The sequence below is a fragment of the Ostrinia nubilalis genome, chromosome 30 (genome assembly GCF_963855985.1).
Source record: "Ostrinia nubilalis chromosome 30, ilOstNubi1.1, whole genome shotgun sequence".
Taxonomy (NCBI): Eukaryota; Metazoa; Arthropoda; class Insecta; order Lepidoptera; family Crambidae; genus Ostrinia; species Ostrinia nubilalis.
In genome coordinates this window covers 2,776,363-2,794,793 of record NC_087117.1, presented here as the reverse complement: position 1 = coordinate 2,794,793, position 18,431 = coordinate 2,776,363, and the positions used below count along the sequence as shown (strand labels likewise).

The 18,431-nt window shown below is 34.9% G+C and overlaps 5 protein-coding genes across 6 annotated transcripts in view; all 5 read left to right on the top strand.

The window, feature by feature from the left end:
* LOC135086216 (gastrula zinc finger protein XlCGF26.1-like) overlaps window positions 1-11,476 on the top strand; it is an 80,538-nt gene extending 69,062 nt beyond the window's left edge. The window contains exon 6 of the transcript XR_010260326.1: window positions 11,290-11,476. The gene's annotated coding sequence lies outside the window, so the exon portion shown is untranslated. The remainder of the gene's footprint in view (window positions 1-11,289) is intronic.
* LOC135086211 (uncharacterized) lies at window positions 97-1,005 on the top strand. The gene is made up of 2 exons (XM_063981009.1): window positions 97-520; window positions 668-1,005. Exons 1-2 carry the CDS (start codon window positions 201-203, stop codon window positions 873-875), a joined length of 528 nt encoding a protein of 175 aa, XP_063837079.1. The 5' UTR covers window positions 97-200; the 3' UTR covers window positions 876-1,005.
* On the top strand, window positions 1,280-5,094 carry LOC135086090 (gastrula zinc finger protein XlCGF26.1-like). Of its 2 annotated transcripts, none has more exons than XM_063980850.1 (5): window positions 1,280-1,510; window positions 1,896-2,055; window positions 2,808-2,948; window positions 3,338-3,490; window positions 3,924-5,094. In XM_063980850.1, exons 1-5 carry the CDS (start codon window positions 1,367-1,369, stop codon window positions 5,063-5,065), a joined length of 1,740 nt encoding a protein of 579 aa, XP_063836920.1. In that variant the 5' UTR covers window positions 1,280-1,366; the 3' UTR covers window positions 5,066-5,094. The 2 variants fall into 2 exon arrangements, with proteins under 2 accessions (XP_063836920.1, XP_063836921.1); XM_063980851.1 differs by having other exon boundaries at window positions 3,338-3,461; window positions 3,924-4,061.
* Window positions 6,628-13,375, top strand: LOC135085913 (zinc finger protein 555-like). Its single transcript, XM_063980696.1, has 5 exons — window positions 6,628-6,648; window positions 9,681-9,813; window positions 10,601-10,723; window positions 11,530-11,679; window positions 12,055-13,375. The coding sequence occupies exons 1-5, from the start codon at window positions 6,628-6,630 to the stop codon at window positions 13,323-13,325; spliced, it is 1,698 nt and encodes a 565-aa protein (XP_063836766.1). The 3' UTR covers window positions 13,326-13,375.
* Window positions 13,376-13,813: 438 nt separating this feature from the next.
* LOC135085852 (THAP domain-containing protein 5-like) lies at window positions 13,814-18,362 on the top strand. The gene is made up of 6 exons (XM_063980636.1): window positions 13,814-14,556; window positions 14,791-15,035; window positions 15,257-15,310; window positions 15,719-15,871; window positions 16,347-16,433; window positions 16,553-18,362. Exons 1-6 carry the CDS (start codon window positions 14,456-14,458, stop codon window positions 16,678-16,680), a joined length of 768 nt encoding a protein of 255 aa, XP_063836706.1. The 5' UTR covers window positions 13,814-14,455; the 3' UTR covers window positions 16,681-18,362.
* The last annotated feature ends 69 nt before the right edge of the window (window positions 18,363-18,431 follow it).

Genomic DNA, 18,431 nt, shown 5'->3' with positions numbered 1-18,431 from the left:
CAATCGAATGAAAATAGTTGTGTTGTCGATTCAAATCATTTTCTGAACGAATGTTCTAGCTTGACATTGACATTTGACACGCCAAGGCGGGAAAAAAAACATTCACTTCTTTTTTTACCGGCGTTATCTCTTTAGGTTTTTACAGTTAATTACTGTAATTTCACTATCCACTTCATTGTTTTTGTGTTTAATAATTCAAAATGCGTAACGTTGAGATAAAAGCGAAGATAACAAATCTGGAAAACATTTGCAAAGTAGCCGAGCAACTCAGTGGTGGTCCTCCGACAATAATCAAACAGGACGATGTTTTTTACCGAGTGAATAATGGGCGTTTGAAGATGAGATACTACGCTGATGAATCAGCCACTCTAGTAAGATACGAACGTAGTGACCAAGAGGGGCCGAAACTAGCAGATTATGATTTGCTGCATTTTTCAGTGACGGACAGTGAGAAAGCTAAATTGCTAGATAAGATGCTAACCCAGTGTATGGGTGCGAGAGGACGTGTTATCAAAGAAAGGTCAGTTTCTTATTATTACATTTGGTTGAGGGTATGATGAAAAGTAAATTTCTGCCTGTACTGTTGCTTCAAAACGGTATCTTCAAAAGTAAGTCATTGTTGTATTGTAATTTGTTATTCTTTTATTATTATTTTTTTACATTCCAGGAAACTGTACATGGTTGATCAAACTCGGGTCCACATTGACTCCGTGCAGGACCTCGGAGACTTCATGGAGTTAGAAGTTGTGCTGCGGCCAGAACAGACTGTTGAAGAAGGTCAAGTTATTGCCAAGGACTTGCAAACCAAACTCGGTGTTAAAAATGAAGATCTGATTGACTGTGCTTATGTAGACTTGTTGGAGAAAAAAGGTTGAAGTTACAGTGTTGTAAAATGTAAAAGTCAAATAAAATGATAATTCTGTTAGATTCTGGCTGTGCAGTTGTTATGTTTGCTACGATATTGTATGTTTTTGATAAGGTTTTTGAATAAAAAAGTTATTTTAACTTGTTTATTTTTCTATTTTTTACATACATAAGAATGGAATTAACTGCCTCACGCACTTTTAAGTTACTGCATTTCAGGTGTTCTGTAAAAATTGATGTTTTGATTTATTACATGTACATCATTGAAAACTGGAAACCTGAAACTGAATTATAAGATTTTTTTAACCAACTGCGTTTTGTTTCTGCATTGTAAATCACTAATCGAAGGCAGAAAAAGGAAATTCGATTATGGTGTTGGGCACGCACTAGTTGGTTAAAAAACTAAAAATGTCAAAATGCGTAAATTTGTTGATTTCTTTTTGATCTTATTTGTTGTTTTGATAGAAAAATTAATTATTTTCGCTGTATAATTTAAAGAATCATGGAGTCTAAAACTCTGGCAAACTACGGCCAGTGTCGTTGTTGCTTAGGCACAGGATATCACCGGGATATTATGAAAGAATACTTTTGTAATGGCATACGCGAAGTGTACTTTGAAATTTTTAGGGAATGCTACAATTTGTTCGTAAGTAAAAAGTCTATAAATTATTTATTTTCGGGTTTAAGCAGCGTACTTATTAGCAACCGTAATTCGCATACGTGTTATGTACCTGATTTGCTAGATCCTTTTACTCTTTTAAGCACTTACGGGTTTAGTTTAGGTACACCACACTTGTGAATATTTGAAATAATTTGCGATATGTACTAGTTGTTCGAAAAAAAACTAGTTAAGTTGGATCTCCAGCACAATCACCAAAAACATGTCAACTTTCAACAAAATTAACTACAAAAAATGTTAGATGTTGACATTTTTTTAATTAATTGTTTAGGGCAAAACACGACGCTGGAGACCCAGTTTTATGATCTTAATATTTTATTAAACACGTCCCTTTTTTATTCTTGTCTTCCAGCTCTCAACAGACGCAAACATCAGCACACTCATATGTTCATCCTGCGTCCAGCGGCTACGCGAGGCGATCAGTTTCCGCATGATGGTGGTAGCGACGGAGCAGCAACTGCTGAGCGCTGCTCGGAAGGAACCAGGGGACAACCAGATGACTTTCGTGAATGGTAAACTTTAAAATTTAAATAGAGAATTTACTGATATTGTCTTAAGTAATTGTATTTCTTGCGACTGCAATACAAGCTTACACATGCAGAGGTGATATGTTCACTATCTAGGCATGTCAAAGTCCTGGCCTTCCGTGGACACACTTGTTGTTTTTTATGCAAGACAAGGCAGGTATTTGACCGCTATCGCACCTGGTTTTAAGTAAGATGCTGTCTAGGATGGTACATATCTGGCCTGTGAGTGCCTATTCACTCTCGTCTTGGAAAGGCCCGGATTATGGTATTCAGGAAAGACAGCAGCAGGAAGCTAACTCCAGTTTGTATTCCGCATCCTTTTTGGCAAGATCCTGACGTTCAAATACTGTTACCTCCTGCTCCTGTTGTTGTTGTTATAATAAATTTACCTCTCCCTCGATTGTAAGATCTAACTTGTTTTCATTTGATTTACATTTGTTTTATTTGTAAGTTAGCCCACAAGGCCTCCAATCTTCTTGTTGAACGAATCTGAATGAGGGTTTTCGCGATTGAAAAATTCGCCAGATGGCAATACGTAGACGGGAGGTCCAAATGCTGCATGATTGGTGGATTTTGACATGACATTGACAGATATGTCATAATCCACCAATCATGCAGCATTTGGACCTCCCGTCTACGTATTGCCATCTGGCGGATTTTTCAATCGCGAAAACCCTCATTGAATAAAAAAGATTTATTAAATTAATCACTAAAGCTAATTCACTATTTGTTTCCAGTGCCAGTAAGCATAGACGCTCTCAAGGATGTGGAAGTCAAGCAAGAAATTGATGTTCAAGTAATTAAAGAAGAATTGATCGATGTGGAGCCCGACAACACCGATGCAGACCCAGATTATGTGCCTGAAGATGATCATTATTGTACGTATTTCTTCTTATTTATTAGTATCATTTATTTTACAAAAAAAAATAGTACTTTATTTATCTTAAGTAAACTAAAAACGTGTGGGCGCGTATTTCGAAAATAAAGCAAAAAGGTGAGGATTCTAACTGATTTATAAGTTATTTATCTGCTATAATGTATTAAGTATTATATCGATTGTCTCGGTACTCATAGTACAAGCTTTGCATAGTTTGGGACTGGATGGCGCAGTGTTTACACACTGCCAGAATATTTCGTTCGAAAGACGTCCACTGCTGGACAAAAGCCTCCCCCACACTATGCCCAAGAATATTTACAACACAAAAATATTATGTTAGTGAAAGAATGTTAATAATACATAACTTAGAAATATTCCTTAACTTTTCAGCGGATGAGGCTGAACCAACGAAGCCCGACAACGACCTGGTCGAAGGTGAGGCGAAGCTCCTTGCGAGGTTCCCAAAGCTCAAGTGTCTGCCCACGCGGCAGACCCTGGCCAAAACCTGTCCGCAGTATGTGAAACAATTAGACTTATTAAAAGGTACACATAACACTTATTTAAAGGTACATTATACTTATTGAAAGGTACAATAGACTTATTGAAAGATACATTAGACTTCGTGAAAGGCAAACATAAGGCAAAGGTACAATAGACTTGTTTAAAGGTACATCAGACTTATTGAAAAGTTCATTAGACTTAGTGAAAGATACACATAGGACAAAGGTACAACAGAATTATTGAAAGGTACATTAGACTTTGTGAAAGGTACATTACACTTATTGAAAGGTACATTACACTTATTGAATGGTACATCAAACTTTAGAAAGGTGCATTAGACTTACGATTAAAAGGTACAGACTGACATATGCAACATTTCATGTTGGCCATCGCTTTGAATTTCCTTAGCTTATCGTTGTATCGAAAAGATGCTGAAAACATTAATTGAAACTTTAAGAAAGTATATTGTTTGCAGGTTTAATTGTGCTGCCCAGTTCACTAGTGAAGTTACTAGATAATGATAACATAAGAAGCAAAGTACACACAAAAAAGACTTTTGTCTCTGAAAAAATGGCCCACATCGTCAATGCGTCTACGTTATTAGAGTTTTCAAATATTACGCCGTTCAAGAGCAGAAGCAGGAGCGGATTCCCATGTTTCTACTGCAGAAACTTGTTCGAGAACCTTGACGAACTCAGAGAGCACACATCGGAGCATAAAAAGAGTGAATTGAGGAAAGTTCTCGGCACATACGGGGCTGAATGCTTAGTTGTGTACGCTGACATCACCGATTTGCGCTGTACCATCTGCAATAGCAGCATTACGAATCTTAGCCAGTTGAAAACTCATCTAACGAAAACACACAATAAGAAAATGCACCTCGAATACACTGACAGAGTTATACCGTTCAAACTGTCGACAGATAATGTGTACGAGTGTCAGATGTGTGGGTTTAGTTTTGAAACCTTTGGGTCGATAGAGAGACATATGAACGTCCATTTCAGGAACTATGTGTGCAAAGATTGTGGGACGGGCTTCGTAACGAAATACAGGCTGAAAGTTCACTCGAAAAGCATGCATGTGGGAGGCAGCTTTCCCTGCGATATTTGCAAGAAAGTTTTCACAACACAGCAGAAACAAAAGAACCATGTCGACACAGTGCATAAGATGGTCAAACGGTTCAAATGCACAAAATGTCCTGAGCGATTTTCGGAGTACTTTAGACGGCAGAAGCATATGGTAGAAGAACATGGTGTTGCGCCGTTACAGTATAAATGCAATGTGTGTGAAAAGAGCTTTGATAGACGATACACATTATCTCGACACATGAAGAGAGATCATTTGGAAGAGAGAGACTTCCAGTGTACTTTGTGTTCGTATAAATGTTTTACGAACAATGAACTGAGAGTGCACATGATAAAACATAACGGTGAGAGAATATACGAGTGCTCCGTTTGCAAAAAGTCCTACGCTAGGAAGAAGACGTTGAAGGAGCATATGAGAATACATAACAATGATAGGAGATTCTCGTGCGCTGTGTGCGGACAGGCGTTCGTTCAGAAATGTAGCTTGAAGGGACACTTGAAAACTCATCACCATGAGTACGGTTTGCAATGATGTTGTAAATAAAGGTTAATGTAATTTTTCTAGTTTAATTTTATTTATTTCAATGTGAGAAATTGGAGAATAATGTGGGCGGGGCACGTAGCACGCAGAGCAGCTTGGGCAGAAAAGTTCGACCGTCGTTCGTGGCGACCACAAAGCCGGAAGATGTAGTGTGGGCAGGCCACCACTAGGTGGAGCAACAATCTGATGAAGGTCGCGGGAGGTGCCGGGATGGTCTTTGTGGAAATCCTTGGGGGAGGCCTTTGTCCAGCAGGACGTCATTCGGCTGAAATGAACAATGTGAGAAAGTTGAGAAAAATCTTTAGCTGGGTATTTTAGGGATACATCCTGCAATTTTCTAGTTTTTTTTTTGCAATTAGTTGCATTTTACAAACATGTGGTTTTGCAATAACGAAACGCAGAATCATAATCGAATAATTTGACAGTTCCATGGCCGATGCACAATGCACATCACTGACTTGTCAATTTAACCATTTTTTTGTGTTGGTACGGAATGATCCGCAATACTTATTTTATTTTTATTAATTAAATTAGTTACAAAAACGACAACAATAAATTAAAATGGATATAAAATTTGCGAGCGTTTACGGAAAATGTCGCTGTTGCTCTGCTATGGGCAGCCACAAGGATCTCAAAAAGGAATACTGCTGGAATGGGATTCGCGAAGTGTATTCCGATATATTATTCGAATGCTACAATTTAAAAGTAAGTTATTCTTTTTGTGTAAGTTATTCTTATTTCAGCAAATCCATTTTAATTTTAATGTTAGGAAACAGTCAGAATATTAGTAGGAAAAATATTTTGCATAATTTTTCCATGCTGGCCAGCCTTAATGTTGAAAAGATAATTATGTGTGCCCTGCCATACTGTCAAAATGGCTCCTCAGATAATAACAAAAGTATTCACTTACTGAATACTCTATTATGTAACTTGACTGTTCGTCATAGCGACAAGTTTGTGTTTTTCGACACAAATAAATTTATTAATAATAAATTCTTATTGACAGGCAGCTCTTTACACCTGCCTCAAAGTATAAAATTAAAAGTTGCTACATTGTTAGCTTATAATATTAACTGTGTTATTAACACAAAACAAGTAAATTCAACTTTTGATATTATTAGTAGAAATACTAATATTTCTGTGACGACCTCTGATTTAAACTGAGAGGGACGACAACAGACAGGTCTATTAAAGGATTTAATATTGTTCATCAAAATTTACAAGGCCTGGCTGGCAAAGAATTAGAACTAGAATTGTTTTTAAAAAAATACAATGTTCATGTATTATGCTTAACAGAACATTGGCTTAAAAATTATGAATTAATGTTTTATGTAGGTAATTATAAAGTTTGTAGTTCGTTCACCAGGGAGTCTGCTATTAGAGGGGGGTCACTCATAATAATAAATAATCAATTTAAATACAAGGAAAGAAAAGACATTGTTTCACTCTCAATCGAACGAACTATAGAACTTGCGTGTGCAGAGCTAGAGCAGTATATAATTGTAAGCGTGTACAAGCCCCCATCTGCAAATTACCAATTATTCGAATCCACTATGGAGGAGGTCTTGAAAAAGGTATTTAAATCAAATAAGAGAGTAGTTGTATGTGGAGATTTTAATATAGATTTATTAGATAATACTCAATATAAAATAAGATTCTTAAACCTTTTTAAATCTTTTAATTTATCAAATCTTTTCAATGAGCCTACTAGAATCACTCCAACATCAGCTACTTGCTTAGATAACATTTTTTGTAACTGTAATATTCAAAGTAAATCAATAATTAATTGCCTTAGTTCAGATCATAGTGGACAATTGGCCACATTTGAGCACCATCATGTCGCTAGTACAGTGGATGTTGTTTGTAGGCCAATAACAACTAACCGAATTGACAAATTTAAGAAAAATATTTGTGATGGTATTGATAAACTTATATTAGATGACAATAATGTTGATCACATTTATGAGGATCTATTCAGTGTTGTGAGTGAGGAATTCAAAACCACATTCCCACAGAAAAAGATCCGAATAAATTCTGTTAAATGTAAATTTGACGACTGGGCTACAACCGGCATTCACAAGAGTAGAAATAAAATGTATGAATTATATAGTCTTAAAGCCGATACGCAAGATCTGAATGTTATAGAATATGTTAAAAATTACTCAAAAATATTTAAAAGGGTTTGTTTGGCTGCTAAATCAAATCATCTTCGAAACATGATTTTAAATTCTAATAATAAAGCTAAGGCTACGTGGAACATAATAAATAAACAAACATGTAAAAATAAATCGAAGGATAACACTTTTTCACTGAAAATCGGAAACGAAATTAAAAATTCCGATACAGAAGTTGCAACCACATTTGAGACATTCTTCTCCAATATTGCGTCTGAAACAACTAAAGAACTGAATTCATCACCAGTTCTTGCAGAGTCTCTTTTAAAATCTAATGTCACCGAGTGCCAGTGTCTGCTCCAGTTCAGGCATATAGATTGTAATACAATAATTAAAACCTTTAGAGAATTAAATATGAAAAAAACCGAGGACCTTTGGGGAATCTCAGTCAGTATAATTGGAACAATTATTGACACCATAGCTCCTCACCTTGCATTCATTTTTAATACATGTATTGATCAAGGTTGCTTTCCTAGCTTAATGAAGTTAAGTAAAATAATTCCATTGTTCAAGGCTGGTGACAAATGTGACCCCTCTAATTTTCGACCGATTTCTATTCTACCAGTACTTAGCAAAATTTTTGAGAAAATTATTTTCCACCAACTTCTATCTCACTTCATTTTTAACAAATTATTACACAATAAGCAATTTGGTTTTACGAAAGGTAGAAGTACTACTGACGCTGGGGTAGCACTATTGAAACACGTCTTTGATGCTTGGGAGAGTAAAAAGGACGCTGTTGGTATTTTCTGTGATCTTTCAAAAGCGTTTGATTGTGTAGACCACCAAACCTTACTAAACAAATTGCGACATTATGGTGTTTCGAATAAGTCACTTGATCTGCTGAACTCGTATCTCACAGGCAGAAAACAAAAAGTTTGTATTAACGGAACTGAGTCTTCTGGAGCACCTCTTACTATGGGTGTGCCGCAGGGATCAATATTAGGACCTTTGCTATTTCTTATTTATATTAATGACCTTCCTTACTTTGTAAAAGATCTGTGTGATATTGTGTTATTTGCTGATGACACATCTCTCATTTTCAAAGTTGATAGAGGTAAAGTAAATTTTGACGATATTAATAACACACTCTCACAGGTTCTGCATTGGTTCACTGTTAACAACTTATTGTTAAATGCAAACAAAACTAAGTGCATTAAATTTACCTTACCTAATGTGAGGCAGGTTTCCACGCAATTAATGGTGAAGAATGAACCATTAAATAGCATAAATTCCACAACATTCTTGGGAATCACTTTAGATGCTAAACTTCAATGGGGTCCTCATATTGAAACTTTGTCAAAAAGGCTCAGTTCGGCTGCTTTTGCAGTGAGAAAGATAAGGCAATTAACTGACATTGAAACGGCAAGGCTAGTATATTTTAGCTATTTTCATAGTATAATGTCATACGGCATATTGTTGTGGGGCTCAGCCGCGGACATTGAAACTGTGTTTGTTCTGCAGAAGAGAGCAGTGCGGGCCATTTATAACCTTGGACCCCGATTTTCCTTGAAAGATTTTTTTAAGGAAATTAACATACTGACAGTAGCTTCACAGTTCATTTATGAAAACCTTTTATATGTCCGCAAAAATATAGAGCAATTCACGAAAAAGAGCGATTTGCATAACTTTAATACAAGAAACAAAAATAAACTTGCCGTTCCAAATTTCAGATTGCATAAGATTGGTAATTCATTTATGGGAAAATGTATTAAATTCTTTAATAAATTACCACAAACTGTTGTAGAACTACCCATTCATAAATTCAAAGCACATATTAAAAGTACCTTAATGAAAAAGGGCTACTATAAAGTCGATGATTATTTAAAAGATAAAAATGTTTGGGATACTTTACTGCCTAGCTCGCATAAATAAATATTTATAACTTAGTACATTTTAAAGCATGTAAACCTTTGAAAAAGAGGCTGACAATAGTGACTGAGTTTCTTGCGCTGCTTCTTCTCAGCACTGGCCCATTTATTGTCCTGAAGCAGTGGTAGGGTTAATACTGGGACGTGTAAAAGTGCTTTTTTTAAGCCTATTTACAGAAATAAATGAGTTTTATTGAGTTTTTTATTTTAGTTTTTTATTTTTTATTATTCACAGCATCAGTGGGCATCCTGTGGCTGAAGTAATGATGATAATGAAACTCTAGCAGCGTTATAACTAATTATTATTTAATTTTATTACACCATTTATACTGTGTCATAGGATTTAGTTATAAAAACATATTTATTAAACATTTTTTTTCTTTATTTAGTTCATATTGATCATCACCTATATTTAAGTGATGTGTACCTACCATTTACAGTGTTTCTGATAAAAAAGATAAGGTTTTTCTCTTATAATTTTAAGTTTAGATAGTTTTGTTATTTTAATTTCCTATACTTGTTTGTCATAATAGTTTACTTTAATATTTGTATTATTTTCAGCTTTTGTCAAAGGCCGGGTTATCCACTCTCATATGTAACGAATGCATCACACGCTTGAGAGATGCTTGCAGCTTCAGGATCCTGGTATTCAACACGGAGAGACAGCTGCTGGAAGCTTTGGATTCTGGTCAAAGTAAGTTTGTATATTTTTGACGTATTTGATGTGAAGAAAAAGCGACAACTCAACTCTGTTGTGACGAGAATAATATGAAATTGAAAAGTCGCGGAGTCTAGTCGCCGCGACTGTCGCCCAGTGTGTGCTATAGCTCAACTAGATGGCTCACTTAAGTCACACTGTCATACATATTAATATTGTGCCCTGGCGATATTTTCAAACTTTTAACCTACTTTTGTGTCAGATTTATTTATTTATTTATTTAAACTTTTATGCCAAAATAAATTTGAACATAAGGCGAACTTAATGCACTAAAGCATTCTCGACCAGTTTACCTTTGGGTTGAGCAGAAAAGAAATTTGTTTGGCGGTACTTCTAGTGCAGGAAAGAAAAACAAAAACAAATATGCTACATACATAAATAATATATAAAATATATAATAAATAAATACATACATAAAATAGATGATTGAGTTAAACTGAAATTACAATTCATGAAGATGAGATCATTTTGAGGAAGTGATTATGGACAGATTTTTTAAAAGAAAACTTACTAGACGCTTGCCTGGTCTCTCAGATTCCATTCAATGTAAATTTAAAAAAACATCAGACAACAAAAAAAAGAACACTGCTATCTTAACTATTAGAAATAGGTGCTAAATTGCAACAAAAATATATAGGTAGTCTGTCTGTACATAAATATAATTTACTAGCTATAAAATCTGCACCTATTCTAAAAAACTAGCCAAACTGTAGATGCTTGAAAACCGTTAAGTGGTCTTTTAAATTAGACTTAAAATTTACAGGTGATATACTAAATCAAGATACAGTGAAACAAGAGTTCAGTAGTACAGTATCTGTAAAAGAAGAAATAACGAGCAACGGGGAATGTTCGGAAGAAGAGTCCAGCAAATATAATATGTGTGAAGGTTAGTGATTTATGGCTATTATTATTGAAATTATAAGAATTCGTTTCAACAAAGGATGACCACTGCTGGACATAGGCCTCCCCTAAGAATTTTCCATAACGATCGGTCCTGCGCTATCTGCAGCTACAACCCGATTGAGCTAACTGCATCACCTTCACCTCTCTGAAATGCGATTCTAAGACCCCCCCCCCCCCCATTTGTCCGCACACGCCCCTACGTTCACCCCATCCGAACCAGAGGTGGAATTGTGTAAAGCAATCGTTATCATTTGACAGTTCATAACGTACGATTATTCTGTCAAACGCTTTGTCTAACTGACTTTATCGTACGTTATGAACTGTCAAATGATTACGATTGCTTTACACAATTCCACCTCAGAGCGTCGATGTACGTCACGGCCGCCAAGTGCGCAGTTAACTCGACCAGGTTGTAGATGCTTCATACTTTTTGATAATAAATATAATATACCTATTTCATTCCGCAACCTTCAATGTACAACCTGCGCCAGGCCTCCTGCCTACTCCACAGTGCTTCCCATCACCTATAAGAATGGCCATTGCAATGAGGGTTTTCGCGAATGAAAGATCCGCTAGATGGCGGGACGTGGATGTGGGGTGTGACTGCTGCGTGATTGGTGGATTTTGACATATCTGTCAATGTCATGTCAAAAATAACCAATCATGCAGCATTTGGACCTCGCGTCTACGTATTGCCATCTGGCGGATTTTTCATTCGCGAAAACCCTCATTGGAGTATTAACATTGCATTCAGAATAATTTGTAAAAAAGTATTTTTTACCTTTTCAGTAATATACAATACCCCTCCCCCGAATAATGATCTTGTGGAAGGCGAATCAAAACTTATCGCGAGGTTCACTTCGCTTAAACCACTGCTTAAGCGAGTGCACCTCAAGAAGATTTGCCCGAATTTCGTTAAACGCTTAGAAGCTCTAAAAGGTGGGTAGTTTTAAAACTTACAATGTAGCTAAACAGTATTTTTATTTATTAACAAAAGAAACTACTAAGAAAACTATTATAAACGTAACATAAATGCTAGCAGATTGTTTTAAATTGATTGATTCATTAATCATTAAAATCATAAAAGTAACCAGGGACTACGGGCGTCTATGGGCGACGGTAATCACTTACCATCAGGTGATCCGTCTGCTCGTTTGCCTCCTGTCACATAAATAACCTCCTCCTTTTTTGAAGTCGGTTAAAAATAAGATCACGACTCGAATAGCTAGAAATATCTAACTACGTCTACTACCGGCGAAACCTGAAGCAGTTAGCGTTGCGATATTATTGTTACTCAATACCTTTTTGTTTTAGGTAAACATATATCAGGAAAGTCTTTAGAGCGACTGCTACAGACAGACACAGAAAAACTAAAAGGAAATTTAAAAACGGTACCTAATGACCAACTTAACGAAGACCTAAACGAACCCTTTACTAAAAAGAAGCGAATACAGACCACCAAGTATAAAGAAAAAGACAAACTGGACATTGATAGACTTAAAAACCCATACACCATAGAAAGATTAACTCATGCAACGAATATAACTGCAATACTGGAATTTTCAAATGTAACAGCTTTTAAATCGAAATTCCAAAGAGCTTATCCGTGCTTTTACTGCGAAAAGTTATTTGAAGATTTCGAAGAGCTTAAAAAGCATCAGAAATCAGATCACACCAAAGAGAATGTCAGCCAAAGCGTTTTAAAAAAGTACAGAGTGGGCAGACCTGATGGAGTAGTCGTTTATGCTGATATATCCGACCTACAATGCACAATTTGTAGTAAGAGTATACAAAGTCTGAACGATTTAAAGAAACATCTAACAGAAGTACACGGAAAGAAAATGTATTTGGAATTGTCGGACAGAGTTATTCCTTTCAAAGTCAAAGAGAACAGTTTCCAGTGTCAACTTTGCGGTAATCTTTACGAGACATTTGGAGCGATAGAGCGGCATATGAACACTCACTACAGAAATTACGTTTGCGAAGAATGCGATTCTGGTTTCGTGTCGAAACAGAGATTACGAATACACGGCTATCATATGCATTCGCGTAGAACCAAACAGTACCCGTGTGAGGTTTGCCAAAAGCAGTTCCCTTCTCAGCAAAAGAGGAAGATTCACGTTGAAACGGTTCACGAGAATGTGAAGAAATATAAATGTAATAGATGCCCTGAGAGATTCAATGAATACTTCCGGCGACATAAGCATATGGTGCTGGTACACGGAGTAGCTCCTCTAGAATATAAGTGTAACATTTGCGAAAAATCATTCGAACGTCCCTACGCGTTATCCATTCATATGCGAACGCATATACAGCAAAAGGATATATACTGCGAAATATGCCCTTATAGATGCTTTACTAACGTGGAATTAAGGCATCACATGATAAAACATAACGGAAAAAGAATTCATGAATGTTCTGTTTGCAAAAAATCGTATGCTAGAGAGAAAACGTTAAAGGAACACATGCGAATCCATACAAACGACAGAAGGTACGTGTGTCCTGTCTGTGGGCAAGCATTCATACAAAATTGCAGCTTGAAAAGCCACATTAGAAGTCATCATAAAGATTATGGTTTGACGTGAAATTAAATTACTGCATTAATTGTTGCCTAATAAATTATTTTGTTAAATAATCTTGGTATGTATATTCATTGTATATTTATATTTCTTAATATTACAGTCACCTTGGGTATTTTATTATGAATATCAGGGTAACTTTCAGCAGTAAAAAATTTATGCACTACAATCTACAATGCCTGAAATTCAAAGATAGGTACCCAAGATAACTGTTATAACTTTACTGTAACTAATAATTTGATATAGAACCTCCTCCTTTTTTGAAGTCGGATAAAAAATATTTCGTCCCCTCTTCATAGAGGAATTATTTTTGTTTTCTGCCGCGAAAAGCGTTTTGTTTTTCCACCTCGTCAAAATGACATATTTTCTCCTTTTTTTTTTTCGATTATGATTTTGCCTAAGTTACTTCACTAGCCACTGGCCAACATGGCGATACTTATTTTAACCAATCGCGTTGAAGTAAGCCAAGCCCAAGTGGTACGTGAGTGGTGCCAGTGGGTAGACACTTCTCATACAAAAACTAGTCTCTATATGTAGCAATTGATATACAACCTTATCCCTTAAGCAATAAAGTGCATTTTGGATTGATTTTACTATAGCAGGGGAACCCGCGGATCAATACCACCATACTAAAAATAATTGTTAGTGTCCTTATGTTGGTAGTATTGTTAGTTTGACAAATGAAAAAAAATGTCTGTCAATTGAGTTTGAGTTTTTAACCGGCGAATTGATTCGTGTGAAGTTATTTTCTCAGATTTGGTGCAATATTACTGTAAATAAACTTTTCTGTCGTTTACGTTGAGTTGATTAAGTTCCTCCGTATCGGGCGTGATAAAGTTTGCTGTTCAGTGTTATGTTTTTTGTGAGATAGAGACTCTTTTAAATAAGCTGTGTTTCAACTTCTACAGAAGTTTAAACTCTTATTTACTTTTCTGTTTAATGGGTATGTTATCTACTTACTTGAAATATTAGATCTATTACAAATCTATTTTTCATTAAAAACAACCCTATGTGATGAAAATGTAAATGTACTTTCAAAACTGGTAAATGCATGAACCAGGGCATTGACACTGGTTGGAGAGAAATTATAGGCTTTGTTTAATTAATACCTATTTCATTTTAGGCTTCTACTGATAATGGAGAGTAGAAACAACAAGAAGTGCGTTATTTGTAATAAGAGGCGAAGTCGTGGTGGATCACCCTTACTTTTGAGTAGGTTTCCTCTGGATTCTGACCGGTGAGTTTCTAATAACACTCATTTATTACAAGATAATTTTACTGATTGTGTAAACTTAAAGGCTGGGATTAATATTTTTAATCATACAGTAAATAACCATAACCAATTTTTAATTTCAGTATTTTGTTTCGTACTCTGCAAATGAATTGCATAACAATACTAAAAGAAATTAGTTGATGAATAAATTTCAGTTTGTTATTCTTTTTCTTTTCTAATAGGTATTTCTTATTTCAGTTGTCGAATGTGGGTTAAAAATGCTGGCTTAGAAGACTTAGCATATGTACCTATTGAAAAGTTACACCAACTGAAGTTTGTTTGTGGTGGGCACTTCACTCCTGAATCCTTCAATGCCAAAGGAACTCGGCTGAAGAACTCAGCTATTCCAACACTGGAATTGAGCAATCCCATCTTGCCAGATGAAGTTTTGACAGAGTTTCCTCTTCATGTAAAAGACTCCAATAAAGAAAACCTCAAGACAGGTATGATGATGACTTCAATTTTTTTTTTTAAATTTAATTTACTATCTATCAATTTTTCTGAATTATTTAGATGTCTTAATTAATTTTCTTTGGTTTCCAAAACAAACCAACCGAATGCAATTTAACAAGGTTCTTTCTTTGTAACCACAAACATGTGTTGTATGCTTATCAATAAATAATATATAATTTCAATTATTAATTATATCTATACTTTGTTACAGTTCTTTATGATCATTCATATTGCATTCCAAAGAAGTCAAATCCAGTTGAACGAGGTATGTTTATCTAAAATTATACTAATAATATAAAAAGGAAATATTTAATTGTTTGTTTGTATTTGATCGGCTCCGTAACTCGAGCCAAGATAGCCTAAAGTGCGGGTTAGAACCCCACAGCTTGAATATTGTAGTAAACCCACTCGTAACACAATTTAGCTTAGAATGTGTGTTGAGTTAGAGGGACTTTAGTAATTTGTGTAATACAAATTCTTCAAAAAAAGTACCGGACCAATTTGAAAAATTTTAGGCAATCTACATTAATTAGCCAGGTCAGCTAGTTTAATAATATTTATAAGCTAGTAATTTTTAATGTGAGCAAGACATGTACTAGACTGATTGTACCCTAAAGTTGGGTAAGAACATGACATTTTATTACCCAATTCACATTTCATTATCTGCTTTCAGTTCCCCTTACAACTACAACCAAACAACTAAATTCAACATGTTTGGGAGCTGTGGATATACCAGATTCTGGTATTTCTGCGAAAACAACTTTTGAACCTCTTCCTTCTACTTCCAATGCACCAGAACATATGACCTATAAACCCATTACTCATGGTAAGTGTACAAACTAATTATTTACCTTCTAAAATATGCCTTCCCTCAAACTAAAGAATGCCACCCTGGATGCGTTCTGCAGTCTGCAGTCAGGTCAAAATGAACTTATATGTACCTACAACATTCTAGGTTTCTGTACATTTTATATTAATGCGATTTGACCGTGCGGATACGAACAAAGAACGCAAAGCACACGTGACTGATTGCCTTATCACGACCACTTACAGATTGTCTTGACATACCCGCAGACCGCATCCAGAATGCAGAACATTAAAACCTCTAAATGCCTTTAATTTAATATTATGTCATTGTTATTGAAGGTGGGCCCACGCTTCATATTTTATGAGAAGAGCTATCATTATCCTGTCTTTGCATTTTTTTAAAACTTGATAATGATTGATTGATTTGGAAATAATATGTTTCATAAAACAACAAAATAAATTTTAAACTAATTTGCATATTTATAATATTTCAGATGATAAAAACATTTGCCATCAAGATGCACAGGCAGAAATATTAGTCCACAGTTATAAAAGACCTAAGAAAAACATTGAAATGAAAGGTAAGATAAAACATACCTAATTTAAAAAACTAAGTAAAATTGCTGATTAATAAACCAATATTCAATTCAATTTGCTTTAATGTTGTTTTTTTTTACTAATGGAAATGTTTTTATTACAGACACTTCATCAACATTTACAATTAAAGAGAAGAGGCTTTGGCGACAGTTACAAAATGCAAAAAAAAACAATAAGGAATATAGCGAAGGTAGTTGCAGAAGAACACAACAGAAATTTTTTAAATATTAAAAAACTGAATAGTACCATTGTAAATCCAACATTCAAAACTAAGATGAGGGTGAAGTATGCTGCGCATGCTCTGAGTAATACCGTGGCAGCTATTTTAAAAATGATGGCATGGAAAGAAGTTTCTGATTGCAATGATACAGCATTTGTGATTGAACAGTTAGATAAACTATTTGATTGTACAAATGGTCCATCATCTTTAAATGACGTAAAGAAAGGGATCCGGGAAAATGTTTCCACATCAAGTAATCACATTGAGTCTTGGACCTTTTATACTGATAAGTTAAAAACCATAAAATTTATAACAGCAGAAAACACGATACTAAAAAATGTTAAATGCGTAAAGGGATATCAAATATCTATCAAATCCTTAAACGATATTTGGGAAAAGTTAAAGAATGAAGGGTTTAAATATATGAACCTTAGACAGTTTAACCAAGACTCTCTGGAAAACTTATTTGGAATCATTAGGCAACACAGTGTAACCAATAGAAATCCCACTATCACGCACTTTACTGCAGCGCTTAAAACAAGCATGGTTACTGGGCTGAAAGTGCCTCATAGCAGAAGTGCTAATTGTGAAGCAGACAACAATAAAAATATGCTGGAATATAAAGACATTTTAAAAACTAATTTAAAAACAACAGAAATAAAAATTAATGTTCAAGATTCCACAGACACTGAATTTTATCCTGTGTTGTCTATCCCGGACCCTGAAAACTTAGAACAGCCCATTGAAAATTTGTGTAGCCTTGAAAACCAACCAGTAGTATATGTAAGCGGGTATTTAGCTGCCAAACTATTACAGAACAGTTCTTGTTTAATTTGTGAAGAGTGTTTGAGCGTGAAAACTCCTGTTGACAATGATTTGTATGCATATATATCTCTTCGCGAATGGTGGCATGATAAAAAAAGTCTCGTTTATCCAACAATTCAATTATGTACCACCGTAAATGAAGCTAAACAATTTTATCATGACCATATTGCCGACCAGATATATATGGAAAATGTTGGAAAATTCATTTTCTTAATGTTGAGTACAAATTGTAATTTTAGTTGGTTTAAATGTCAACAACATAATAAATAAATTTATGATAAGATGTTTAAAATATTAAGTTACCTTTTTCTAAGAAAAAGTTGTAAAATCATTAATGACAGCCTCATAAAAAGTGAAAACAATTTTGCTGACAAAAGTAAAAAAGCACAGCAACAAAGCATTGAAAAGTAATCTTAGGGCTGAGGTTCGATCAGCTGATAAGAAAATTAAAGATGTTTATAAATAAAAATCCTATTTTTTCTTAGAAAAAGTTGTGAAAATAAAAGTTTACAAAATTATCATTTCTGTACTTTGTTATAATTTTCAATAATTCCTCATGCCTACAACTGCTATGTCATGTTCAATACTTATTGTAATATACCTATTTTATTTCGAAATAAATAATTTACGTTACAAAACTTCGTTTTACTTACACATAGTATAAAATAAAAATAGTAATCATTAAAATATTGAAGGTTCCTATACTAGATATCGATATGCAATTACAACCCTAGCAAAGTATCGATAATCGATAAGTTATTACGAACGTCACTAATACTGTCAGAAAATAAGGCATTATGTTGGTAGCTCCGCCTGTAGTTTGTGCGGTTGGTAAAGATTTGCGGGTCGTTCTCTAAAATGCATATGTGTGCGTGAGCTCAAAAAATATCTATGGAGTGCCGTCTCTTACCAAAGAGCATAAAAGAGTAAGAGACGG